Source organism: Meleagris gallopavo, chromosome 5, assembly GCF_000146605.3.
Source record: "Meleagris gallopavo isolate NT-WF06-2002-E0010 breed Aviagen turkey brand Nicholas breeding stock chromosome 5, Turkey_5.1, whole genome shotgun sequence".
NCBI classification, from domain to species: domain Eukaryota; kingdom Metazoa; phylum Chordata; class Aves; order Galliformes; family Phasianidae; genus Meleagris; species Meleagris gallopavo.
In genome coordinates this window covers 440,706-468,267 of record NC_015015.2, presented here as the reverse complement: position 1 = coordinate 468,267, position 27,562 = coordinate 440,706, and the positions used below count along the sequence as shown (strand labels likewise).

General features: G+C 39.6%; 1 protein-coding gene across 6 annotated transcripts in view; it reads left to right on the top strand.

Annotated features, from left to right (window-relative positions):
* Positions 1–27,562, top strand: part of KIAA1549L (KIAA1549 like) — a 67,637-nt gene that overhangs the window by 21,609 nt on the left and 18,466 nt on the right. For 4 of the 6 annotated variants that reach the window (XM_031553381.1, XM_031553383.1, XM_031553379.1 and 1 more), the window contains exons 11-17: positions 699–889; positions 3,769–3,896; positions 5,457–5,480; positions 14,004–14,182; positions 15,884–16,101; positions 19,670–19,799; positions 24,268–24,615. In XM_031553381.1, the coding sequence (XP_031409241.1) occupies positions 699–889; positions 3,769–3,896; positions 5,457–5,480; positions 14,004–14,182; positions 15,884–16,101; positions 19,670–19,799; positions 24,268–24,615 (1,218 nt within the window). The remainder of the gene's footprint in view (positions 1–698; positions 890–3,768; positions 3,897–5,456; positions 5,481–14,003; positions 14,183–15,883; positions 16,102–19,669; positions 19,800–24,267; positions 24,616–27,562) is intronic. The other 2 variants (XM_031553380.1, XM_031553382.1) reach the window with 2 other exon arrangements.

Here is a 27,562-nt window from a genome sequence, read left to right as displayed (position 1 = left end):
CCTTTCACTGGCTACTTTACCCTGGATGCGTTGTCATTTCTGCTTTTTGCTTGCAGAGGCAGCAGGGAAAGCACAGCCGTGGCTTCAGGCTGGGTGCACAGCACTTGGCTGCTAGGGCTGTAAGCCTCTTGCAAATGCCACTTTCCAAGAGAAACAAGTAAAATAAATGAGAGCCTTCCCAGTAGGCAACTTGAAAGCCAAAGGGGATGTGATTACATTATTCTGAGAAGAATAATTTTGGGGGAGGGGGTGGAATTTTGCCCATGAAACTTTCATTTGTGCCTTTTTTTGCTTTCATTTCATCTGGAATAAATTACTCCTTCCTCCTTTGCAAACATGAGATTTTGTCATGGAGAAAGTTTTGTTTTCTATGTGGCCTTGCTTTCCTCCTTTTTTATATATTTTTTTTATATTCACTTTTGCATTGTCTGTCAAAGGAATTACTGGAGGTGTTCAGACAGGGGAAGGAAGGTTAGCCAAGTTCAGTACTAACTGATCACGTTTAAAGTATGTGTAATGGAGATCTCATCAGAAAAATGGTGTTGTTGGACATTGGTATTGCAATCTACCCGCTTTTACCTCTAGCTTACTTAATTAAAGAAGTAAAGGAGTAGTGGAAAATTGTATATTCCAATGGAAATTTTGTGTTTAACATATGACACGCTCTGGAAATTTTTTTCTTCCACTTGTTTTTGCAGCCAGTACAAGGCTTTGACTATGCCAAGCAACATTTAGGTCAGCAGGGAGCTGAAGATGAAGTTTTACCAGTAACTCAAGAGACTGTTGTACTTCCACTTCCAGTCAGAGACGCTCCTGCCTCCCAGGAGAGAGAAATCACTCAGGATGGGAGCACCATTAAAACAGCCCAATCCAATGAAACAAGGAAAAGGTATGGAGTCGTGCGTGTTTGCTGAAGGGTGAATGGGGTACGTGTTGCCATGGCTTAGGAAAAATTGAAGGGTTTGGTACCCATGCACCATGTGTGGCAGATGATTCCTCCGTGAGATATTCTTGGCATAACATTAGTCTGTACTGGGTGTGTAAGTTGGCTGCAAAATGAAAGATAAACCAAAGTGAAGAGTCTTCACAGATTGTACATGAGTAAAGGAGTTAAATGCGAAGTGCTTGTCTTGTACTTGTTGGCCTTCTGCAAGAGATAAACCTAAAATAAACATTGACTCTGGAGGATGAACACGAGTCATTCCTCAAATAAAGCAAAAGACAAGTCTTCTGTGACTGTAAATTGCTTTAGCACTACTGGCAGGCTGCATCTGTCCATCAGTTGGAGAGCGAACACTAAGCATCCACAGATTTACTTCATTAAAGCAAGGTAGCTGGATTCAGAGTATCTGTAGCAGGACATAACTTTGTAGAGTGTGTAAGAACAGACTAGATGACATCAGTTTCTAAAGTAAAGTTTCTCAGTTGTACAGTCTTTCAAAAGTAAGTTTTCAGGGTTGAACATATATTAGAAGCTTTTCCTCCAGGAGCCCAACTAGCTCTACTCCACTGTATGGTCAACGGTACCTCTGCCTGAAATTTTAAGTCCTCCAATGGTGGAATCCTCAAGGAATCTGTTCTTCACTGCCTTTACCAGTAGGAACTTTTATGTAAGGCCTACCCTGAATCATCCTCAGTGAAACTGAATGAAAGATCACCACTTATACTGGCTGCAGTTCCTGGTGCTGTGCTATCACAGATAAACCTTTGCAGAAGATGTTCTTTAAAATGTTAGTTCAACTTATCCAGAGCCATTTTGACACACAGGTAAACCTGTCCTATTACTTGATAGTCTTAAAGAAGTGACTAGGAGCCTTAACTCAGTCCTTGGAATGGGTGTAGAAATCCCCCCTTCTACTTAATCTGCCCTCTTTTTTTTTTTTTAAGCAAATATGGATTAGCAATCTTCACTCAGGAATTCACTGGGAAAGTTACTCTCATTACAGAATTGTACTGAACCTGTGATGGTTCTGCAGAGTTAATTTTACCTCCTTCAGGGTGATAACTTGAGTAAGTGAGAACATACAGAAATGCAGTCTCTTTTCATTCTTGAGTTGTGTCTGGGGATGGAATTTAATGATTTCTTAAGTTGAAGAAATATTTCTTGACCTTTATGTATTTGCTCTTTCATTCTGGTTACTTTGCAGTCTGGAAAGGTCAATTTAAATCAAACTGCCATGAAGTGGCTGGTAACTGATCAGAATATCTTCTCATATTGTCATGAAGGAAGCTTCACAGATAATAAGTGTAATGATTGCTTTAAAAAGATGAATATTTACCTTAGTGGGAGCAGAAATAATTGTGCAAGCTATCTATACTTGTTTTTCTTCGTCGTTCCCAAGTAGATCATCATCTCTTCAGCTATTGATCTGTCCCTGGAATAATTTAAATACTGGGACTCTTCATTAGCAGGAACAGGGAGACCTACAGGGGAGAAATTCTTTTCAAGAATGTTTATTCTCAGTAGAACTTGACAAGAAAATCCTCAAGCTGAGATGATGTAGAGTGCGTGCTGAGTTCTCCTGAAGTCATGGAGCTGAGGAGAGCTGGTGTTAAATGTCTTTCCGCTCAGGCTGTCATCCAAACAGAGTCCCAAGGAATTAGTTCCTCATACTTGTCCCGTCCCATTCTGAGTACAGCCAACGCTCTTTACTTACATGGCTAGGACAGTCAGAAGAAGAGGTAAATGTATGTTTCATGCTGGCAGTACAGTATGGCAGTAACGGGTTGATCTTCACGGTATTTTTGTTTTGATAGCTTTTTCTGGGCATAAAGCTAGTTTGACAGCAGTAGAATTAGTTGGATTTCTCTGTAAACATAAGTCCTTGCGACTAGTTTATTCCTTAGATGCAGCCTGTTTAAATTGTCCTTTGACCAGCCGTGATGATCTGGAGCGTTTAACTGTAGATGGGTGCACATGTAACTGTGCAGGTCTCATAGATGGTAAGTTTCACCTCTAGGAATAATTTGACATAATGCATCGATTTGGAATAGCACCAAATATGATATTTTCTACCTTGGCCTGTGTTTCTTGACTTGTGCATTAAGACCGAGTCATCTGCCTGCCTCCAAAAGAAGAGCACTTCAGCTGAGATTTGATCCCAAAGCACCCAGAGGGAGAGGTGTACACTGTGTGTTCTGAGGGTTGCTCCTTGCTGAGAGCCAGCACTGATGGGGGCTGCTGTGCCCTCCCTCCTCAGCCTGTGTGGGGCAGTTTTAGTGTAAGGAGATGCAATGCCTGCACACAGAGCAAGTTTTCGTAGGAGTTTCAGCAGATAATGGTGCTGGTTAAACTGTGTTAAGTGCAAAGAGGTAAAAAGGAGGTAAGGGAATTAGCGGGTTTTGCGTTGTGGCTGAGAAAATAGTTGTGTGCTGGTGCAAGCTAAATAATGAAGAAATTATTTGAGCTGTGTTTATAACAGCAAGAGTCTTGTTTGTTTTAGCTGTATAAAGACACAGAATTAATCACAAGGATTTCTGTCCTCTGCAGTGCTGCTTCTGTCATTGTGGGGGTTGTGCGTGAGAGGCGCCTGCTTTTGGTGTGGCTTAAGATGCCTATCAGCCCTGAACTAATTGAGGAGCAGTGCCCTCCTGCCATCAGTCTGTTCCTGATTTTCCTGTTTGTGCATGCTGTTTATATTCTGTACCGTTTTGGTACAAAATCAGACCTGAAAACTCAGTGGCGCAAACTGTGTAGATGAAATAACCTTGAAACGAGGTTTGTGAAGAAGAACTTACAGCCTCCCTTGTTGCTATGGTTACTTGCAGCCGGTCCCCGAGCCAGAACGGCTCCATCATCAGCAACGAGTCGGGAAAGCCCAGCTCCAGCCGGAGCTCCCCGCAGAAAGTCGTGGCACCGCAAAAAGTGACAAAAGACGAGGGCAGGAAAAGAAACGGTGAGAAGTGTTTGCTGGTGAGAGCTGCCCGCAGCCGCCCGTCGTGGTACCCGCAGCGGCGCTGGACGTGTCACAGCCATCTTCCTGTACCTTTAGCTGTCCTTCAGGTGTTTTCTTTTGGCAGCTGTGTTGCTGCTGACAGTTATTTCTCGCTTTCACACGAAGCGGTCTGCTGCTTACTTCCTATGCATGGGCCGTTGCAAGTTTTCTGTGATTGTTTGTTTATTTTTATGTTTGTTTTTAAACCAGCAAGCTGATATACCCGCAATGATGCTTAGTAGATGGACTGGATTTACAGTTTTTATCCTGTATAGGCTGTTCATTTCCATTACTGCACTGATAACAATTAATTAAATAGGTAAAAATTAATTAGAAAAGTGTAAGATGTTCAGAGCTTTAACTTCCCATCTCTAATCCTCCACATCGTAGTTTTTTGTTACTAGCACTTAATGACGGTGTTTCCTGATGCTCTTAGAACACTGTGCTGGATGTTTTTTTGCAAGCCCTTGGTTGGCAGTGGTGATTTGTGACTTGAGATGTATCAGGAACATTGGCTGAGAGCTGTGTCCAATCCCCTTTCTTCCTTGCTTTTCTTATGTCAATCTCTGTTTATTTTTTCTGAGTTACAACTTTACTTCTATAGCTATATTCTCCATGCGAATAGAAAACACTTGTGCTTGAACCAGTTGATCGCTTCCCCTTAAAGGGAAGAAGTAAAATTGGATTTGGCCTCATTAGATTCTGTCAGTAGCAGGAATTTGTAATTATTCTTTATTAGAAATATATGTGTGGAAGTGAGGACTCGGATTAAGAAAAAAATCTTAGTGTAGGTTTGCTTTCTCCAGTAAGTCACCTGAGCAGCCTCTGTGGGGCGTTCTAACGGCAGTCCTGCTGTGACATTATGCCATCTTTTTGTCATGGCATCTTAGTCATACAAAAGTGCCATGCAAAGAAACACAGCGCACTGTAGTGACAGATACACAGCACCAGAGATGGCCCTTGTTCTGTACAGCAAAATCATTCTGCTTTTTTGAGTGACCTCGTTTCTTTCTATACGTGTATCACAGAGCACTGCGTCTTTGGGGAACTATATAATTGGTGTAAATATAGTACTCTCTTTTTCAATCAGCTTTACTGAGATTCATGCAGGTTTACCAATTCACACAAAGAAGTTGTTCGTTTTTTGTTCATGTGTCTTTATTGCAGTACTTTTTTATGATAGACATGTCTGTACTCCAGTCCTGTAACAATAGGTATTCTTACTGATCTATCTAAAAGTGAATTGTTCCTTCATAATCAAGATAAAAAATTTTCATTGCTTTAACTTATAAGGACCATAAATTTGTAGGCCTTATTCTGTGTTTTTTTTTTTTACTATTTCCAGTATATGTCTTCTTTACAAGACAATGACATTTATGGTTTCCAGAGTTAAAAGCTGAAATACTAACTATTTTTTTTTTCTTAGCCCAGGAAGGTAATATTCCAAAAAGCATCAGGTAATGTTTACAATTGTTGGCGAAATAATTTAGTTGATGGTATTCTTTATCTTGTTTTTGTTAGGTTTAAAATCTTCCAAGAAAATTGGTAAGAGTATCCAGTTTCTTGTTAACAACTTGACTAACACCTAACATCTTCGGCTGTACTGCATTTCTATCTAGAACATACACTTGTTTTTCAAGAAACCTTTCCGTGTCATACATGGCAATCCTGACCCTTTGTTTCAAATCTTAATTTCATTTTAGCTTCAAATTTACTTGATAACGATAACTATGTACTTCTCAATTTCTACTGGAAAACTAATAACTGCTTTCTTTCCTTCATAATAGTACCTTCTCTCTTCCAAAAAAAAAAAGTATGAATAATGATGTTTTTTTCATGTGGTTAACGTCTTTCTTGTTTGGAGCAGCAAAAGAGCTGAATTATTTCTAGCATCACAGGGAAACCTCCATACTCCATTTATTCCAGGGATGCTGGCCATTTGTTCCTACCGCATGCTGGCAGTGAGATCTAGAACTCCAATGGCAGAACGCAAGAGAAGGATTTACCGGTTTAGAAAGTAATAGTGCAACGTATACACAAGATGGGAGAAAGATAAGCTCTTGCCATCTGGTTATTCTGGCTTTGAAGGAAGCTGTGCATGAAACTCCTTTTGTGCAGAGCTGTCCTTGTGATAGGGACCCCGGTGACTTCTGGAGGGACTTCATTTTTGTGGCCCTAGAAAGGGTCACCTGGTGGTTTCCAGGAGAAAGTATGGAGACGGATAAATGTGGTTTCCTGGGAAAAAGATTGGAACTTTTTAGCTGGAAGCATAACTGTTTAAGAGAGTTCCCCAATACAAGAAGGAAGATTAGGTCATGGACAAGGAAGTGGCCTTACCAGAATTACAGAACCGGCCTCATGTTTGTTCTCATACGCACGTTCAGATGTTTCTGACCTTTGAGTTGTGTCACACCAAATGCCTCTTGAAGTAGAAATGGAAAAACAAAAATCAAGGCACCTTTACTTTTTGTCACGGAGCTATGCTTTGTTCCCCACTACTGTGATTTCAAATGCTGTTATCTCTGGCATTTTGTTCTTTTTGGAAGGAAATAGATTTATCTGGTGTGATTAGCATCAGTAGAATATTTTGGCTGTTTTTGCTTCCAGTTTAAGAAAGAAGCTGTTTTTTGTCTTCGCTGTTTGTCTAAACCTGCTCTAGCCTGATTGTAGGCTGCCACCTCTAATACACATGTCAGCAAAAGAAGCTGCATATTTTCTTCTTTGAAAAGCAGAATCTTAGAACTGGAATGAATCCCTTGACGGTCACATGTTTGATGTGGGGACTCCATGTTGGAATGGCTCATTAGTTGCCATAGTTACAGACCAATTTTAGATTCCGTTTCTTGCTGACATTTAGTTAAACAGAAAAATGACAGCACTGGATGTTACCTCAGTACATGAACTCTGTATGGTTTGTATCAAAATTGACTCCAAATGCAGTGTGTCAGGGCTGAGAGGGAAGAATTTAGAACCACTGTAGGCTGACAGGCTTGGCTTAAGCACCTGATGATCTGGGGGATGAGGAGAACTCGTTGGCCGAGCCTTGGTTCTGGAGAAAACAAGAACAAATTACCTAGTTTTATTACAATAACGATACATTTTTTTAAAGATAGTTACTTTTTCTGTGTTTGTATTGCAAATTAATGTTTTAATAGAAAGTTTTCTGTCTGAAAGGTAATGAGTTGGGCTTCCTTTTACTTTGGACAATTAGACTGAAATCCTGTTTCAAACAGTGCTCAGTTGCACATGATAGAGGATTGTGAAGTGAATGAATCGGTCAACAGCGTTACTGTCAGTTACTGGCATTTTCTGAGACATTCAAAAGAGGGCATGGAAGAGAACAACAGGATGTCAGCACTTTAAGCTGCTGTTTTACCTGGGCCTAACACTCAGCAAATGGCTGAATCCACGTGTGCTTGAAGAATTACAGCAGCCTATAGTAAAATCTTTTCTTTCTCTAGCTCCTCACAAAATCAATCCAGCAGAAGTTACACAGGCCATTTTTTTTCTAGAGACTTCGAGTGCTTGACCTTGCAACCTTGCCTTTGGCATCTTTGGGTGGGTGTGAATCCTGTTTTTTTTGGAGGGGAGAAAGAAAAAAAAAAAGTATGTGAAGGAGATGGAAGGATATTGTTTTCCTGCAGTTATTGATGAAACGCATGGCTCTGTACCTCTTGAGTTGAGAAGTCTTGTAGCTGAGTCCAGGTTTGTACTAGAAACTCATCAGCCTAAGAAGGCACAGATGACATGAATATTCACAAGGAGTCAAACTTCCTTGTGTAAGAAACGTTCCATTCCTGACCCTAGGAATGCTACCTGGAACAATTCTCATCTTCCAAGCAATTTGGATGCTGTCTTGAAAAATAGATCTAACTTCTCGGAAGCAGTTCAGTCTAAGACCTCACTCCTTTTTAAGATAGCAGAAGCTTTTCATAACACTACGTAATTTTCTCTGTCCAGGCAGAAGCTGTCATAATTTTTAATTTTTTTTCCATCTAGTCTTTGTAGCTCATCTGATTGAGATCTCTGCAAATCAGGTGTCTGTAGGAACAAAGTACTGGGGAGGAAAGCTTGGCTGTATTATTAACTTAGCTAAAATCAAAGCGTTTTTTGGATGTAACAGCATCAAGCTATGATACACTGCTTCCTTTATTCTACAGAAGTGTGGGCCACATTTTTCATGCTGTCTGATGTGGCTCGGTGATAGAGCCAGCCTTTCAGAATTTCTGAGCAGTTGTCTGCAGTGACTGAAATAGAAATGAAATAAGTTAACAAGCAGGTTGAGTCCAGTAGCAGTGATGTAGCAGTCTGCTTTGACATAGGGATACCTTGAGGATATGACATATTCTGGGAAACCTCCTGTGCTGGGTGGGATAAAATATCAGTTAGGATGGAAAGGGTTTCATCTTGCCAGTTTTGGGTCCTTTAATGTTGGCTTTCTAATGTAACGTAACCAAACTCTCTGACTCTAGAGGATCACAGCTGATTGGGATGTATCTATCTCCTTTGGAGGTTCTTATCGTTCTATTTTCAGAATGAGAGCAGCCAAGGCAACTGCACTAGAGCATATGCACCGATTTGAAGTGAAATGATTCCCTTTCGCAATGTCTCTGCCTCTGAAAGGCTGACAAATCAGAGTGCTTGGAAGAATTTGGCGTGCAGCTAGTCTGTCATTTTCATCCTTCGTTGCCTTATCGTGAGGCATCTGCTTCATTTACACAAGTGTTGTTTGGGATCTTTATCTAACTCTTAATCCCCTCTCAGTAAACGCCTAGACTTTTCTGGAATCATTTCTTGATATTCAATCACGTGAGGAGGGAAGAAATAACAAACTTGAGCTGAAATTCTTCATTTTGGCAACAGTTACTGTTCTCCCTGAGCCTCTTGAAAGTTTTATGCATTGATTCTTCTTAAAATTCCCCGTAGATTTTGGGTTGTGTGACACATTTCCCCATATTTTTTCCATTCCTTTTGCTGGCTTTTGTTTTGTTTCAATTACAGAGCATGCTACGACCCGGGTACCATCCTACTAGTGACACAAACCCTTTGTTTCTTCCGATGTGGCCAGTACTATTTCCTGCTGCTTTCTGTGCTTGTATTTTGGGGGGGGCAAGAAAAATAGCTTTCCTGTGCTGCTAATGACTGTGCCTGTTGTAACAGACCTCTGAATGAACTGGGTTCGGCAGGTGGCTGTGCAATTAAACATATCTTAATTCAAGTTTGCCTTTCCTCTAGATGAGCTTTATTTTGCCCCTTAATTGAATCTGACAGCATTTTTCATCCGAGGAACAATGTTAAGATGCTCATGCCATCAGATTGAGTGGCAGTCTGAATGGTTATACTCTTTTACTATAAGCCAGCACTGAAGAAAGCAAATGCATGTTTTTATTGTCAGTATGGACAATTATTTCTGCAGAGCTTTAAAGCTCGTAGAGCACTACTTTGTTGAAGAATAGTCTTCTGATGTAAGTGCGCATGACTTCCCTATCTGACTTAATTGTATTGCCATCAACATTGTCAATTAAATGATTGTTTTAGTTATTAAGCATGCTTATGACGGTAGCCATAAGCCTAGAAATGCCAGCCAAGTAATGAATCTGGTGGATTCTGTACAAACATTAAGAAATACACACGGTGGAAGAATTTGAAGTTTAAATAGATGGGACAAATTTGTCTGGACGTGGAAATCCTTGTTGCTGATTATAGGGTCAAAATAGATGCACAGAAGCTGAACAAAGCAAGCAGGAAATAGAAGAGTAGACATCCTGTGTGACTGTGGGACTGAAACACGTGAAACACATGGCCTGGTGTTTAGAAGAATTTTCACATCAGAACATTAACATCCAAGAGAGATTATTGAGCTTTCTTTATTGTTCTTAGTCTACAAGGCATTGGTTTCTTTGTCTTTTCTCAGAAAGTTTAGTATTTATGGTGTTTATGAAAGGTTTAGAGTTGTACTGTCTGACTGCTGGGAAGGTGTTGGAAATGAGGTGTATGTGTGTGCACAAGAATGCACTCTGTTATGCTGCTATGTCTTGTAGAGAAGAATTTCAGTCCTGAATAGGTTCAGGACTAGTTAAGGAAACTTGTCTTACGAACTCCTTTGGGAACAATCATTGCTTTACTGCTCAAATCTCTGGTTCCTACATTCTGGAGACAGTCAGCTGACATACAGAATGATTTTTCAAATTTCTAACTTTTTTCCCAAATATTGAGATTTACTCTAAAATGAAAATTTCCCTGCTACTAATGTAGTTTTCATGAAGTAGTCAGGGTTTCTGTTTGAAATACTCAAATGCAGACTTGTTCCTAATGAGGTAGCTTTTCAGATCTGTGACATCAGTCTCTCTGTCAAATTTAAGATTTTTATTGAATATACTCTATTTGTTTTCTTATTGTTTTAAGTATTCCATTTACTCAGAGGATTGACTGCATGTTGTACACATGGTCACAATGTTCACATTTGCTTTATAGAAAGTAAATTTTAAGGCTTCACTGAAAGACTCAAGAAAAGGCAGAGCATTCTGCTTGCAGATGTTTGCCAGCTGCTGGTTTTCCATGTTTCTTCTCTGAAGAAGCCATCCTTTTTTTCTGGGATTTCAGAATTAGTGAAATTTTTGCTTCTGTGGAAGACAGTGCATCTTTTTCTTTTCAGTATTTTGTTATAAGTTTACCGAGTCCACAGGTAATGACTTGGGAAAGGGAAGGAAAGACAGCCTAGAGGGGGAGAAAGGCAAGACAAGAAGTCTTGTGGATCCTTACTGTGGAAATCTTAGACTGACGTAAGCAATTTCTTTTTTTCTTATCTAAGTTAATAAGTAGATTAACAGCAGGATATCCTACATGCTGGTTTTTCAAACACACAGAATGAGTTTCTCAGATGCTTCTCCACCACTGGAGCACCAGTGGTACAAGTGGGTAGCACCACCTGCTGGCATTGCCTTCTGAAAACTGTGTGGAGTTGCCCTGAAAAGTAAGACTAGAACGCCTTAAGTCAGAGTTCATCTAGCAAGTCTTGTATACTAACAGCTACTGATGTGTAGATAAACTTCCTGTCATGGCCAAAAACCCGGGGCCACAGTGATCCTCATTGCAATTCCTCAACATGACTAAATGATTGCTTTGGATAAATCTTAATGTACTTCAGTCAAAGAAAGGTTAAGTAGAGTAATTCAGTCTGAGTGAATCACATGGCATGAAATACCTAGCACAAGGTGTTTCAAAGAAAGTACGTTACTATGAAGTAGGTGATTAAATAGGTGTATTTTCTCCAATTTCTTCCACTGAACTTTTGAGTCTTGCAATATATGCATGCACACAGTAAAGCAGGAGTTGGAGGAGCAGTGAAGCTGCATAAATGCTTGTGTGCATCTGTTTAAGAAAAGAAATTAAAAGCATTACTTTAATTACGTATTGCTAATTATAATAAGCAAGTTAGCTAATTATAATAAGCAAGGGAGCAAGAATATCTGGGTGGTTTCCTAAAATTTCCTGTGATCATCCAGCTCACCTCGCTGAAGCACTGAGAGAGCTGGACTTAACCTGGCAGGAGTGCACATCAGGAGCAAGCACTCAAGGACTTAAACTCCTCAGTGAGCTTCCTTTTTGATTTGTTAGGGGTGGCTGTGGTTCGATCCTGTCAAACTTGCTGTGAATGCTCTCTGAAAGAGATGGATAGGAGCAAGTATTAAAATTACCTCTGCGCTTGCTTATGGCTCACTGCCAATCTAAACTGTAGCGACATGCCGGTAGCTGCGGATCTTAGGCTCTTTATTACTCTTCGGTGAAAAAAGGGCAATTGAAAAAATACTTTTATATCATAAATACTATATAATGAACAAATGCTAAGCTAAGGTGGAATTGCAATTGCACTTCGAATTTCTGGTTCCGCTTGATGATTATTTCCTTGCAAATGAGGCTATGCTAGATGCAGGAGATGAACTCAGAAATGAGAAGGCTGGCACTTGTGCCTTCTGCATTCATTCACCACATCAGAAAGAGCTGTCATGTTATTAAGGATTCTCTACCTTAATTATTTTTTTTTAAATGTATCTTACAACTGGAGGAACTCTGATTAGGTAAACATGCGTGCTTCTGATCCTGAAATGAGGTCTGAGGAGACGGCCCATGAATTTGGTAGCTAGCCATGCTCTATGGGTGCCTGGTGATCACAGCTGGTGCTTGGCAAGCTGAGTCCTTGTGAAACATTGGGGTGCAACCAGCTGCACTTCTTGATGCTTTCTGTGTGAAGAAAGATATGCAGAAAATGTTTGAAGAGAGTCAGATTTTGTATGTTGATGCTTAACCGCCTTTTCTGCTATGCCAGGTTCAGGCAAACACAGAGGCAGTAGCAAAGGAGAAGTGATTACGCAACTGCTTGGTACTTGAACCACAGGTGGGATGCTATCCAAGCTCACCTGAATTGCTGGGAGAGACCACCTTTGCTCGTGCAGAACATAATTAAGATGGCCATCGCCTCTCTTAGGCCCTGACACCAATGAGGTAGCTCGTTAGGGTAGCATGGAAGCTTCTGTAGTGAATTACAGAAAAAAAAAACTGCATCGGGCAATCTCTGTGATAAGTGATCATATTCAAAATACCCAGAAGGAAGTATGTGTGTGCTTTCCTTTTATAATCATTGTGATGTAAATGCTTTCCTATTGAGGTGCTGTCTGTGATAGGCACTTAGCTCTTTGTTCATTAGATTGTGCCTCTATGAAATCCTGACAGCATGGCCGTCAGTGGGAGCGTGGCAGTTAATTTCAGTGAGCCAGAGTTGTGGTCTGCTCGCTTCTGCAAGCATTCAGACTCAGTCTTCGTACAACCCTGGGAGGGACAGGGGGATTTGAGGCAGGCTAAAGACTCTCTGTAGTATTTGGACGGTTCCGTGAAGCTAGAGGGACAGTATTTAATGACACGGTGATGTAACCCATATGGTTCTCAAAAGCCTAAGTAGTGTCAGCTCCACTCTACGCTGAATGCACAGAAAGATAATAAGCTTACTCACTGGGTTCATATTTTATTACCACTTTCAAATATTTTTTTAACCAAAATCATTGACAGTCTTAACTGCTGAGCTTAAACAAGTCCATTGTAATTTTTGCAGTGATTAAATATTAAAACAATGTATTTTCAGAGGAAATAAATTGAGAGCAGACCGCTTTGTTCTTTAGCAGAGGATCTCTACTCCTGTCACTTAGGATATGGAGCAAACATTATTCCCTTTAATAGCAGTTATTCAAAAATGTTTGCGAGAATTCCTTTGTAGAATTTGTGCTCATGTTTTAGAGTCAATCTTATATTCTGAAAGGGAGATGAAGTTAGGCTTAAGATTCAACAGCTGACAAAGTAGCACAGCTTTACAAATGAAATTTGGAGTTGAAGGAACCTGATTGCATGCAGAAGTTATCTAAAAATAAAGGTGCTTCACTGTTGCATTTAAGTCTAAAGATTTCCAGGTCTTCTCCTGTCTCTCAACAAATTCTGATGCTATAACTTTACAGCTACTGAAGGTACTTCTTTGCAAAGTGAAAAAGAGTACTTAAGCATGTCTTAAGATGCAACGTTGTTTTCATTTTAACAGATGTTATTTTTTAAATTAATAGCTTTTGTTCAAGTCAGTAGATGTGGAGAACATGGTGTTTTTACACTGTAAGACACTGAAATTTAAATGTCTGTTTAGATCAGGAGTAGCTACAGATACCTTAGCACAGGGAGGCTTCTGTGTCTGTGGATGTCTTCGGTCTTTTTCATGTGAAATGCAAGAAAAGGTACTTTTGAGTTTAGTTGCCATTTTCATAGCATTTTCTTCGCTGTTCTTCTTGTTTTCTTTTCAGCTTATTAGTGCATATTGGAAATGAACGTTTGGGAGGGAATGCTATATAATTCTTGGAATGCAGAATGCTATCTATGATCTAATGGGATTTTTTTTTCCCAGTGTGGAAGTGTCGCAGATCTGCTTTTGAAGTGTTCTAAGCACATTATTAATCCTAAGCATGCACTCACTGAATTTTACCCTTAACGTGCAGTAAAAATATCTCCTTATGCTGAATGTTTGATGTGCTTTAGTACCCATCAGCGATGAAGAGGAAGGAGGCATTCTCTTTGATAACATTGCCAAATCTGCCATTGACCCCTTTGACACCTCTTCTGGATCTGTACAGCTGATTGCTATCAAACCTGTGGCACTACCTGCTGTTCATGCTGCATCAGATAGAAGTCAGGAATCTGCCATCATTAATGGAGAGGTAAGGACCATCTGGTAATGTCTGCAGCTATTTCCTTGGCTCTATCCAAAGGTGGCATCATCTTAAGCCTATTAGAGTTGGGGATTTGTGGGAACTTGTCTCTCTGATTCTGTATAAAGCTCCATGTACTACTGTGAGCTCCGAGGTCAAAGAATTTAAATCTTTTTTCATATTGTGTCTGTGAATGTATGTGATCTTGGAAGAGGCAACTTTCTATGTTCTTACCTTCTCAATATCCTTCTGCTTTACCATATTCATCTTAAGAGAACGAGTAATAAGGGCGGAGGGAAGATCAAGATCATTCTCCACGTGAATTTTATAGGTTAACTTGGAAATTGTAGATAATCTGGATCCCAATGTAACCTTTCTATACTGAGCAGTACATCTCATTCAAAGTGAGAAGGCATAGAGCAGGACCATGGCTTTGCTCAGTCTGCATTCCAGCCTGTGCACAGAGGGCATAACTCTTTCTTGGGAACAAGGTGGAATGACAAAGATGGAGGTGCTGACGAAAAACCGTACTTTGACTCCTGTACTTGTGTACTGAGATTTTGATGTAGGTTTTGTTTTCTTCTTGAATGATCCATTTACAAAGAATTGAGGTTCATATCGGGGGTTTGGAATTAGATGATCTTAAAGGTCCCTTCCAACCCAAACTATTCTATGACTCTATATAGAGTTCTTAAAGAGGATAGACAAGCCTGAGAGGTTTCTTATTTGCGAACTTGCACTGCAACAACTGTTCAGAGATCAGCCTGAATCTCCCTGCTGCTGTTCTAAAGCCTCTACTGTGTGCTGCCACCAGAAATGCAGTAACAGGCGGTGTCATCGCTTTCCCATGTGGGCCTGGATTACAGCAGTGTGTCACAGTCCATTTCATGCTTGTATTTTAAGCCCTGATGTGCCACATAATTTCTAAACACAGGGAAAGGCTTATGTAGAATTCATCATTTATGTAAGTCAACAGAATGACGTTCCTAGTTCTATGCACTTCTCTGTACATACGTATTTTGGAAATTGTGAGAGGAATGTAGAATTTGACTCTGGAATGAGCAAATCCCAAGCAAATTACTTGTTTTCCTGTAACCAACAATGTGAAGCAGAAGATTGTTTTTTTTTTTTTGTAATACTTAGGAGTGTCCATAGGAACATAAAAGTCACCAGGTCAGACTAAAAACCCAGTTTATTTTAGGTTTTTATTTTTGATAGGGTACCAGAACAAATTTCTGAGATAACCTTACAAGAGCCTATGATGATATGACGATATCTCACCAAAATATTTCTCCAGCCGTCACTGATGACTTACTTGTGGTTTTCTTTAGCCAGAGGTGGTGGCTCAGTACTTCCTGGGCCCTACAGCAATTTTCATTAGTGACTTTTCCCCAACGTCCCCAGAAGCAAGTACAGCTTTGGGTCATGGCAACTGACTAACATAATCAGTGTTTTTCTTCGGTGGGTGTATCTGAGTCACTGTTTAGATGGTACATAGATTTTTAGGCTAAAATTATTTAACCATCTGCCAAGCCATAAAAAATGCAGCAACTCTGTTCACTTGCAGTTCCTCGCTGCTTACAGATGGCACGGTGTGGTACAGAAAGCACTCAGTAAAATGACACATGAAGCGCATCAAACACGCTCTAAGAGTACTGTTTGGAAGCAGTCAGCCCAGCACCGTCCTTGAAACATTTTCTTGCCTTTTAGGTGAACAAGGCTTTGAAGCAGAAGTCCGATATAGAACATTACCGCAACAAGCTGCGTTTGAAAGCCAAGAGGAAGGGGTACTATGATTTCCCACAGGTTGACAACAACAAGGGGCTGACAGACAGAAAAAGGATGTATGAGAAAAACCAGAAAGAAATTGACCATATTTTGGATCCTGATCCAGATGTATCATCTCCGTTTGCTGAGCCCAAGAGCAGGTGAGACTTTTTATATGCAGTTCTTCCTGTGAGATGAAACTTGCTGTCCAGAGGTTTTAAGGAATCAGCAGGTCTGTTCTTCAGTTCTTAACTGTTTGCTAATCGATCCCTCTTACTTCATGAAGAAAATCGATATAGCTCGTGGTTATTTATGAAAGCACATCATCTCATAAAAATGGCGTGTGATTAAAAAGAAGTGAATTGGAAGGCAAAGGAAATGCGGGAAGGGATTGTTCCAAGTTTTTCTGTCATTTTCCAAGTAAATAAAAAAAGCAATATAATTTTTGTTTGGAAATTGGAGAGTAGACTTAAGCCAGAAAGTTAGCATCTGAATTACTTTCTGAAGTTCAGTGATGTTATTATTTTGGCACTATCTTTAACTGAACGTAGCTATAGCAGTAGGCATAGGAGATTGTGGTCGCTACACTGCCTGCATATTCAGTAAATCCGGCAGGAATATCCACAAGAATGTGCATGTGCCTTCCTGTGTCCTAAACAGAGAGAGTCATAATTCAGATGAATTACATGCAACATGAAGCTAGCATGTTGTGTAACAATACTGTGGTTTGGTTAATGCTTCGTTGTCTTTTGAAAATGACGTAGCAATATTATTTGTCTCCTAGCTTTAAAAATGAGAGGGTAAGTGCTAACTCTGTCTGAGTAGGTGGGTGGACCTGCTCTGCTGCTGGATGCTCCTTGACACACAAGTTGACACTTCAAGAGGAGGAGATGACACCAGTCCTAGCCAGTGCAGCCCAAGAGAGAGATGGTGCAGTATTCAGTTTGCTCCTCCTTAGAGGTGGTGAAGATGCAAGAGGGGAAGACTTAGTAAAGAGCGTGCGTGCCATTGCCCCTCTTATCACAAAGGCTCTGATTCTTACTGTAGATGGGGATTAGCAGTAGTTGATCTGCGAGAGGAAATTTAAGTACATTTGCTCTGGAAATGGTACTTTTTGCCTTGAGGTACGGTCTTGCATCTCCTGAAAAGATTAGTCCAAAGTTTTCCTGTGGAAAAATAGCGTTTTCAGATGAAAAAGACTATTATGATAATTAAAAAAGCAGTGTTGATCCAGAATGTGAGCAACAACTGCAAACAGATGTACTTCTGTAGGCCTAGAGGTAAATGGCAGCCCTCGATGGACTGGTGACAGTGTTGCATGGTCCAATGAAGAGTAAAGGTGCTGGTTTAACTGTGTTACATCCTTGCTGGAGGGCCTCGGGCATCTATTTCTTGTGCTGTTTTCTAGTGAGTAGGGAATAAGCTGCTTCAAAAGCAATGGCAAGTTAATACACTGAACCCTTAGCACACAGGAGTCGCACTCTGTCTGCGGTCTGTCGTGAGATACGAATGAAGAAAATAGAAATTTAGATATGGCTGTGGTGCACGTATAGTGAAGGACTTGGGCATTACTTTGAATGTTTATGCTGTGTCATGTGGCACGTAGGAAATGAATAAACTACTGCACATGAAGCTTTAATGCTAACCGTCTGTTCTTTGTTAAATACACAAATGCTTACTTGCTCACGTGCACAAACGTGCTGAAAGGTTCACAAACACATTTTTTTGCCTGTGTGCTTTCTAATGTGCTGTGTAGATCTGTCATAGTCTACTTGAGAAAGTGATTACTGGCATCCTAGAAACTGCTCGAAGGCAGGTGTACTACTGTAGAGAAATGATTCCCTTCTGGGGCTGAGCCATAAAAGACAGGGTTTACTTGTTGAATATATAGTCTGTATCCTTAGTGAGAAGTAGGAACCATTTACGATGCGTTTTTCTGTAAAGATGCTAAGCATTTTGAGAATGTTACAGATGTTGCAGATGTTTAAGAACTTTTTGCCAACAGATGTGTTCTGAAGTCTGTGTTAAAACTGGATGTGCTAACACACACATTGCAGCATTATTGTCTTCAGTTTGCAAGTATAAGAATGATGACTAAAACACGATAGTTCTAGAGGAAAACCTTGAATAAAACTTCAAGGTAATGTGGCTTAAGTTACTGCTAAATGAATCAGCACAATTGTGTTTCTGTAAAGAAACAAAACCTCTCAAACTAATCAAGGTTAGGGTGAAATCAAAATATTTGTTTCACTGTGTTTACTGCTTTGTATGATTGTTTGCATGGTTATTGTTACAGCAATAAGCTTCTATTTTAAAACATTTCCTTTTAAATCATTTAGAAGTTAGTCAAACATCTCAAAATTTCTAGGAAAAAGTCTGTTTTCCTTTTTGTTTTTTTCACTTTCGTCTATATTCCACTGACTTAAATAATGTTACTCCAACATTTCCAAAATATATTGGATAAGACAGGTGCAGCTGATTGCATTATTCAAGATAACCTTGGCAATTTGGTTTTGTTTGAAATGCTGTTGAAAAGAGATACACGAAACATCACCATTTAATAGTTTGATTTGTTCAAGAACAAACATTTTTGTGCTCTTGGTTCTTTTGAGTTTTCTGCACAGGAAAATTCATGTTATAACATGTTTCAGCTGTGTTCTCAGAAGGCTTTTGCTAACACATTTGAATGCTAGCTGTTAGTGTTCATAGCTCCTTTCTCATTAGTAAAACTCTCACAAATGAGCTAATTGGCAGTCTCCAGGCAGTTTTTTTTTAAAGACGTTTCTGATTATACCTCCTATTCTGAGTTTGTCCTTAATAGTTTGTAATCAGGTCAAGAATCTGCATGTGTTAGAGAGTTGTGTATCTGAAACCCTTAAAAGATATATCACAACTGCATCAACCAAGTATTAACGGGCCTGTTACAAACCTTGTATAGAATTTGAGACCTTTAGTGCAGGAACATAAAAATTGTCAGATCTGATTTACTTAGTTTAATGGAAATATAAAGCTTGGTTGCTGTTGATTTGATTTTTATTTTTTTATTTATTTTTTTGTCCTATGCGTTATCCTTCCTGATTTGTGTAAACATCACTGTCTCTGGGTCTTTCGTAACTCTTTCTGCCTGTTGACCTTAACCTCAAGGCTTTTATCTCCAAGATGCCCCAGAGAATTTGTAGGAGCTGATCACTAAAATCTCTGTAAATGTAGCAGTTTTTAATTTTTCTTTATAAATCTATCTCGGTTTCGTTATAAGAAATATTAATTTGGCATCTGGCAAACAATTCCCTCCCTCTCCTGTCTGTTTTCTCATACACTTGGTTGGATGTTGGTTTCAATGGAGCTTTGTTCCACTTCTTTGTCGCTACTCAGGATTTGTCACCAAAATCTCTGCCTCATCTAAGTGTGTGAAAGGTGCTACTATTTTTAGGAACGGCACCTACTTTATGTTTTTTTTTTAGTTTAAGTCATACTAGCTAATACTAAAAGGGTTGTGATATCTTCTAGGGACACATTTCATTTGATGAACTCCACCATGTGATGCTTGTATCTTAATTTTATTTTCTTTACCAGTAAACAAAATTTACAATCACTTTGAAATACAGTTGATTTCCAGGAGTTCCATATACGTTCTATAATAAAGCAACATTTTCTTTATGATCTTTATGATTATAAAATAATTCTTGTTTGTTTATATTCTGTTAATTTTACTGTTTTCTTGTCTTATAGGCAACAGATAAAGAACTCAATATACAGAAGCCGGCAGTCTTTGAACAGTCCTAGCCCAGGAGAAACTGAGATGGATCTTCTAGTGACTCGAGAAAGACCTAGGCGTGGAATCCGTAACAGTGGATATGATGTAAGTTTATCAGGCATACCTTCTGAAATTGGCTCAGCCAAGACTTAGCTCATTCCAGAAAATGGGAAACTGTTGATAAGCTCCAAGCCAGAGTGTCCTCGGGTACTTGACCATACAGTACGTTACATGCACTCAGCATCCTGAAAGAGGCTCAGGATATTCTGAGCACAGACTGATGAACATACTTTATACTTGACATCGTTTTGTTGTCTGAAATGGAAACAAAATGTTCTCGGAACATTATTACAAAAGTACTGATTTTTGAATTTAGATAGCTCTTTCAAGTATGTAACTGCCTGCAGGATACCAATATCTTATCCATGTAATTAAAATCCTATTTCTTCTTTACCCCTTATGCTGCTCTCTTGATTCAGAAGAATGGACAACCAACTTCTAGGAATTGCACTGAAGTCCAGATGTCAGTGGTTTGTGGAAAACCCCTAGGAAATAGACACATTCTTATTCTCCTCTTACTATGTCAGAACTGGGAGAATTTCGAGTATTTAAGTGTTAAAACCAGGCAGAGTAGATCCTGCACTGGTTTACGGTCCGAGGAACTCACACAGCCAGCATAAGTTTTAAGAGTAGTTGTTTTGTGCAATGTGAACATACAGTGGGTCTAAGTTGACACAGCATGCACTCATACTGAAGATGAAAAAAGCCCATACTCCTAAGGTAAAGTAGAATTTTTCAGTCCATTATGTATACCAAAGGCTGTAGCACAGCCATCCCTGAAGATCGATTCCTATAGAAGATCTAAGCATTTCTGGAAAATGAGGAAGTTAATCTGGTGATTGTCATCCTCTAGGCAAGAACTTCGTTAATTGTTAACTCTCAGCTGGCAGGGATGTATTTTTAGCAAAGTGAAAGCATTTATCAAGGTCAAGGAATGTGTTCAGGGAAGTTTAAGTATTTTACAGAATTAAGCGGCGCAGATAGTGATTTTGAAAGTCAGCTTTTGAATTTTTGAAAATGATTTCCTGTGCATTGATGCTTCCCATCAGATTGTATGAGTCAGGTTGTGCCATGTAATTGGAATGACTGCCTCACTGCTTTCTGGAGCATAAGAATGTATAGAATATATTGCACTAACCTGAGAAAAAAAAAAAAAGAAAACGAAAAAAATGAAAAGAACCACTCTGTTGCACTTAGAATAGACTACATTTTGCAAAAAAAGAAAGGTTTTTGTGTTTACCCTGCTTGTGTGTTACCTTTCTTAATAGTTCATTATCTAGCTGGACTTTCCTCTGTATTCTGAAAATCAGGTGTTTCAAGAAGAGCCTGGGATTTTTTAATTATACTATTAAGTAGTTTCTCATAGGTAAAAAATATTTCTGAAATGAATGTTAAAAGCACTCTAGCAGCTCACGTGGCCCCCTGCCAGTAGTGCAAAATGAGCATATCATAATATGTATCCAAAGAATTTAAAAATACACTTGAGTATGTTGTGTATATTTATAATGCATAAAAGAAGATTTTCAAGTAAAATTTTTTAAAGCCCTGTAAGTGGTATAATGAGCTCATACAGACTCGGTAATCTCCTCGGCATAGTTACAGTCTCTGACATCAGCATATCTCACATGAGATTTCCTTGCTTTTCTTTTTGCTCTGTGGCAGAGGGAATTGTCCCTGGCATGGTCTTTTTTTTTGTTTACTGTTAAGTTATGTAAAATTCTCTTTGACTGATGTGCTGCAGATTCACTGCAGTGCACCTCTTCTAACAGTGGAAGTGTTTTTCTGTCTGAAAGCAGCGAAATGCCATGGGGAAAATGGAACAGGATGTTGAAATCTAGTTCTCCAGCCTCTGCTTGCAGCGTGGGCTGATCTCCCTCCCTCCTATTTGAGCTACCTTGGTGCTTTGCCAAGCTGTTGACAGGCTGGCTCTCCCAGGCACAGGCTTGCGCTTATATCTGTGTTAATGCATGGAATCCATGTTGATCCCACCGTGGTCCATCAAAACACCCCTGTGAGCCTGAGCTCTGGAGGTGGATGTAAGTACTTCAGACAATAGAGCTGAGGTATTGGCCCAGAAGAATTATTTTAATGGATTAGTATCTTCAGCTGTTAGGTCTGTGTGGCAGTCTGCTGAGGAAAAGGTGTTGAAGAGCTCAGTAATGCTATGGTGTGTTTATGAATTAGGGCTGCTTTGTATGCTGGACCTCGTGTCATTTCCTTTTTACCTAATAACATCTTGTACAGTGTTTTGACATCTGCTCTGCTGTTCTAAAGGACCCACTCTTCTAACCTTCTCCTCCTACTACATAATTTAGCAGCAAGTTTCACCGACTTAACGCGAAAGTTGTGTTTTATAAGCCATTCCAAATGAGGAATTCATGAAGCGGATACCCTGTGTTACCTTTAAGTCATGAGATTTTTGCAGAATAACAAATGGCTTTTTATTTTTTGAGCTGTTACCAGCCTGCCTGGGATACGTGATGTTTTGCCTTCTCAGCCATGACAAATGGTGGTGGTTGCGTGGAGAGTTTGGGTTTGCTTTCTAAGTAAAATAGATTGTTTCCCAAGAATCTTAAAGAAAGCTTAAGAACGGTTAGATGGATACGCACAGCAAAATCACAATGGCTTATGATCTGCCCTATTTTGCCCTGCTCTGTAAATAGGAAAATAAGAGCTCGAAAATCTGTCACTCCACACTGTTTTATTTGATTTTTTTATTTCATGTTTTGTAAATAGTTTCCTCACATGAAGATGTTTATTTTTTTAGTCACAGCTGTCTAAAATATTCCAATAATAATAATCAGAATATGAGGTCAGTAATCACCTACCTGCCTGTTAAGAATGTGTAGCTTTTTATGCACCCTACTGTTTGATATTCTCTGTATGGTGTTTAGTTATATAGCACTTTTTTATCAATGGGTTATTTTTGAAGGTTACCTATCTTTAAATTTTAACAAATCCAACCAGGGTTTGGGTGTGGTCACCTTCACCTAAAACGCAGATTAAGGAAACTTAAACATATTTATTACTTCTGAGATCTTCAAAGACAATTATGAGTAGAGCAAAAGCTGTAGTGAAAGAGTCTAGAACCTTTGAACTGCTAATGAGCTTTATGCTAGGGCAGAAAAAAATTAGTCAATTTTTGGTGTAAAGGGAAGAAAACGACCTCGTTATAAAAACCTAAGAATTTGTAAAAGAGTGTAGTGATCTAACTTGACTGATACAGTTGCATTAATGCAACTAGTCAAAAAGCTTTGATTTGATGTTCGCATCAAGAAGTTCATGATAGAGTGATTTCATGGTACTGTTGCAGCAGCAGAATCCTGCCAGAAATGGATCAACTCCGCCTCTGTACAGGACTTGCTTTTCCTTCTTGGTGTAATTCCAGTATTACACGATAGCTGTGTCCAAATGGCATTTAAATTTGTGCAATGTCAATGTTAACGTACAGTGGTGTCTATTTATAGTAATTATGTGTTTCAATTGATAGAAGATAGCATGCATTAGTAAGTGATAGGATGAACTGGAATTTTAAAACTTGAGCAGAAGTGTCACCAGTCACCTCCCAGTTCTTTGTGCCAGCTTTTAAGTTGATAAATTAAAGCTCGCTTAATATTGGCAATGATTAAAAATTTGTTATTTGTATGATTTATTTTAGACATTATTTTCGTTTACTGGACAGAATCAGAGTTGTAATGGCTTCACGAAGGGGTTGTAGCAGAAAGCCTGATGTATTTCAACGTCGGGTGCTAATAGGTCTCTTGTGGGATTTCTTTCACTGATATTTTTATGGTTATAATGAAACAGAAGAAGCATGGCTATTAATCATCCAGTTGGACAGTATGACTTCAGAGGCTTTTCTTTGGTTGCAGTTGTTATCCTAGAAGGGACCCTAGGAGTATCTCCAGAGAGGGGCCGGGGGCACTGGGGTTGCCCAGTCTGGAAGAGAGGAGGCCAGGAGGCAACCTCCTTGCTCTTGGCAGCTCCCTAAGGAGGGGAAGCACAGGGGGAGGTTAGGAAATTTCAGGAGGACTCCTTAACCTTAGATCTTCTGCAACCTTAATGTATGTGAGTAAACAGAAGAACCTCAGTCCATGTAGCTGAAACAAGCAGTCCCTTGTATGCAGTCCTTCGTAGTAATGGTGCCATTTAGGGATCTGTACTCCTGGTACGGTTCTACCCCATTGATACTAACAACTAAGAAAAGAATTTAAACAATTCTCATTGTTTATAAGTGAATCCTTAACAATTTAATATCAATTAAATATGATACAAGAGCGTCTCTGATAGTTCTTGCTGCAAACAGTGAAGGATGTGAAAGAGTCCTTGAATCCCTGGCTATTATCCTTGCCTGCATGACATAATGTCTTTTAAGTTCTTGTCATGTGTATATACTGTAACAAGTCTTGACGTTGCGTATGTTATATCAGTGTTCAAGAATGTTTTGTGTGAAGCAGCAAAAATGCTGTCTTGTAAAGCTTTTATGTGTACATGCTTTTACTCCATCCAACAGACTGAGCCTGAAATAATAGAAGAAACAAATGTTGATCGTGTCACTGAGCCTCGGAGCTACACCAGGTCCCGTCAGGCCAAAGGCCACTCAGAGACCTCAACTTTAAGCTCTCAGCCCTCCATTGATGAGGTTCGACAACAGATGCACATGCTCTTGGAAGAGGCTTTCAGCCTGGCCTCTGCTGGTCACGGAGGACAGAGCAGGCAGGAGGCCTACAGCTCCGCACCACACTTGCCCTATTCAGAGGTGGTGACCAGCGCTCCTGGTACCATGACCCGACCTAGAGCGGGTGTGCAGTGGGTACCCACATACAGACCAGAAATGTATCAGTACAGTCTACCGAGACCAGTAAGTGAAACTTCTCTTTAGTATGCTTTAATACCATAAAGATATTTCTACTCTAAGAACTCTTTTTTTTCTTTTTAAGATGGAGTCCCATTTTCATGCTTAAAACTGGGCATAAAGCCATGTTTACAATAAATAAGTTTGGGTAGTGGGGCATGTTTCTCTGTCTTTACACGTGCCCATATCTCACATGAAGACTCTTAGGATCTATTTTAGCAGCAAGGTGACCTTATCTGTGTTTTGCTTGAAAGATAAGGCTGCACTAAGCTCCAGACTGTTCAACAGATAAAGAACTGGTCTGCATGTCTCCTGTTCACTGAATGCGTATTTGGAAGCAATCTGTTTTTTAAAAACATATGGGCATGAAACATTGAACGCTTGGTTGGACTAGATGATCTTATAGGTTGTTTCCAACCTTGTGATTTATGATTCTATGATTCTGCACAAATTCCACCAGTGAGAAACATCATCCCAAGCTGGGGAACCAAGTGCAATGTAAAATCCGCGTGACCTGAAAGGTGGGCTGGTATTGTCAGCCTTACAATTACATTTATTGGTGTGGGACTAAGAGGTGGCTCATAGCCACAGGTTTCTCGGTTGACCTTATGTGGGTCACTCTTGATGCTTCACTTGCCTCAATTTGCGACTAACAATTTCTTAGCTCACAGAATTAATAAGCTTTTTGTAGATAAATAGACAGCAATAGCAGTAGTGCTGTGGGCATCCTTGGTAGGTCAAGCTACCTCTGAATTCCAAGATACTGTTATTCTGAAACTGTTTGTTCATCTCACTGGGGGGGAACAAAAAAATATATAAAACTATAATGCATTTTAGGGGTCAGAAATAATTTTTTGTTTTGTTTTGAAATAATGCATGTCGAATTGAGTTACTAAAACGCTTAGTAAAAGAGAATAAAGCAGGAAAAGTGTCCTCACTTTAAAATAACTATTACTATGACTTCTCGTGACAATAAAAAGTACATTAGAGGATGCTGCTTCTGAACTATTCTAAACATAAGTGAAGTCAGTGGCACTGCCTGCGGAGGCTCACGCTGGTGCTATTTTAAATCATGCTAAGGGATATTTTTGGCCCTTTGAAACTACCGCAGTGAACTTCATATATGGCATATAATGGGATTTTATGGCTAGAATTCGATTAGAAGCTCAAGAGACAGTTAATAGCTATCCAAATTACTTTGACACTTGAGAAAGACTTTTTGAAAGGAATTGAAAATCATTATATGGAGTGCGATTTAAGAAAAATGTAATTGCTATATTTTTTGGTGATTGCTTCACTATTTTCAAACTCAGTCATCTACTTGTTTTCTGGGCTTTAAAGCACTTGGTGATCTTTCTGGGGGCTTGAAGATAGCGGTAAGCACTTCCCTGAAGACACTTAGATTTTAACTGGTTGCCATGGGGTAGGATAGTCGCAGGCTAATGGTGCTTGGAATAAAGGTTGTTAATTCATAGTTTTTTGCTGATCTGTTTCTGAGATGTAAGTTGTACTTCAACTGAAATGTTTCCTCATTTGTTCTCAAGTGGGGAAGGAGGATTTCGATTAGAAAAACCCACTTGAAATGTATCTGCGGAGTGATGTGCGCAGGAAAAATATGCAAGAATTGCTGCTCTCGATGATTTAGCACCTGTTTGCCTGCCTATGGAACCTCTGTTTGGTAATTCTGATGGAGATGCTGAAAGGGGAAGCACTAGGGAGTTGATTGGCCCAGAGTACAGCAGGGCTGGCCATGGAGCAGCTGTGAAGTGGCTGGTGCAGTGAAGGTATCCATTACGGTTTGAAACTTGGATTTAAGATGATTTTCCTTCTTAAATGGAACAAATGCAGACCTTGGCTTTATTTATGGGTTTCTAAGTACAATACAAGTATAAGGATCTTCAGCCCATCGCTCTTTTCGGAGACTTGGGCCTTCGTAGCCCGTACATTGCACTCAACCTTTTAGGAGCTCTTCTGGACTCTACTGGAGTCTTTCCAGTAATTTGGGTGCACTTGAGCCAGCACTTAGTGCAGAGATGTTTCATAGATGATACAAGTGCTGAATAAGATTTCTAACACTTGCATTCTCTGCTTTTATACAGCATAAAGAATGAGATCGAAGCACATGTCATATATCTCCTGGTCCCAAATTCTTTCTCACAGCTTTTTTGCTCGGCTGTAGTTATTACTCCACTGGTTTGCTTTTAAGATTCTCAGTGTTTTAGCCAAAAAAAGATTCGCTCACTGACATTACTCTCTGGAAGGGTGGTGTGAGGTCTGCAGTCTGATACTTGTGCTGTCTGAATCTGAAATGTGATTAATTTAACAGGAATTACTGTCACCTCCATGTTACAGAAGATCTCATTTTTGGTCAAAACAGTGTTTGGAATCCTTTCAGAATGCTCCTCTGATAGTTTGTTTTTTTTGAGAACAGCAAAACTAATACAGCTTCTTCAGCACCTTCATTTTGAAAAATAAAATTAGGCAAATTTCCTGTGAAATCAACATCTTCATATATGCTGGCTTGTTTTTGCTTTTTTTAATGTTTTTTTTGTTTGCTTGTATGTGTTTCTTTTAAAAGCTAGTTTGCTTGGCTTTCCAGCAGCATACAAGTTCCAGTGAAGTTGCTTTTTTTTCTGTAATCTTGTCAGTCTAGTACCAAAGGGCTCATCTAAACCTCCAACAGATGTGCCTTCGTAGTCTCTGAACATTCTTTTTCCGTTTGTGTTGCATGTAGGAAAATACTAGTACTCAGCATAACACCTTGCAGAAAGTCCAGAAAATTTAGAGTTCCTTGTCATAACTGTTTTGATGGTTGTGGAAGCTCAGCACGGCAGAGAATTGACCACTCTCCACTAGAGCAGGCAGTCCCTTGGTGAGGCACAGCAAATCTTTTGATAGGATTTTTCACTTTAACAGGATTCCCTTTGCCTAGCCATTAGCAACATGGTGCCAC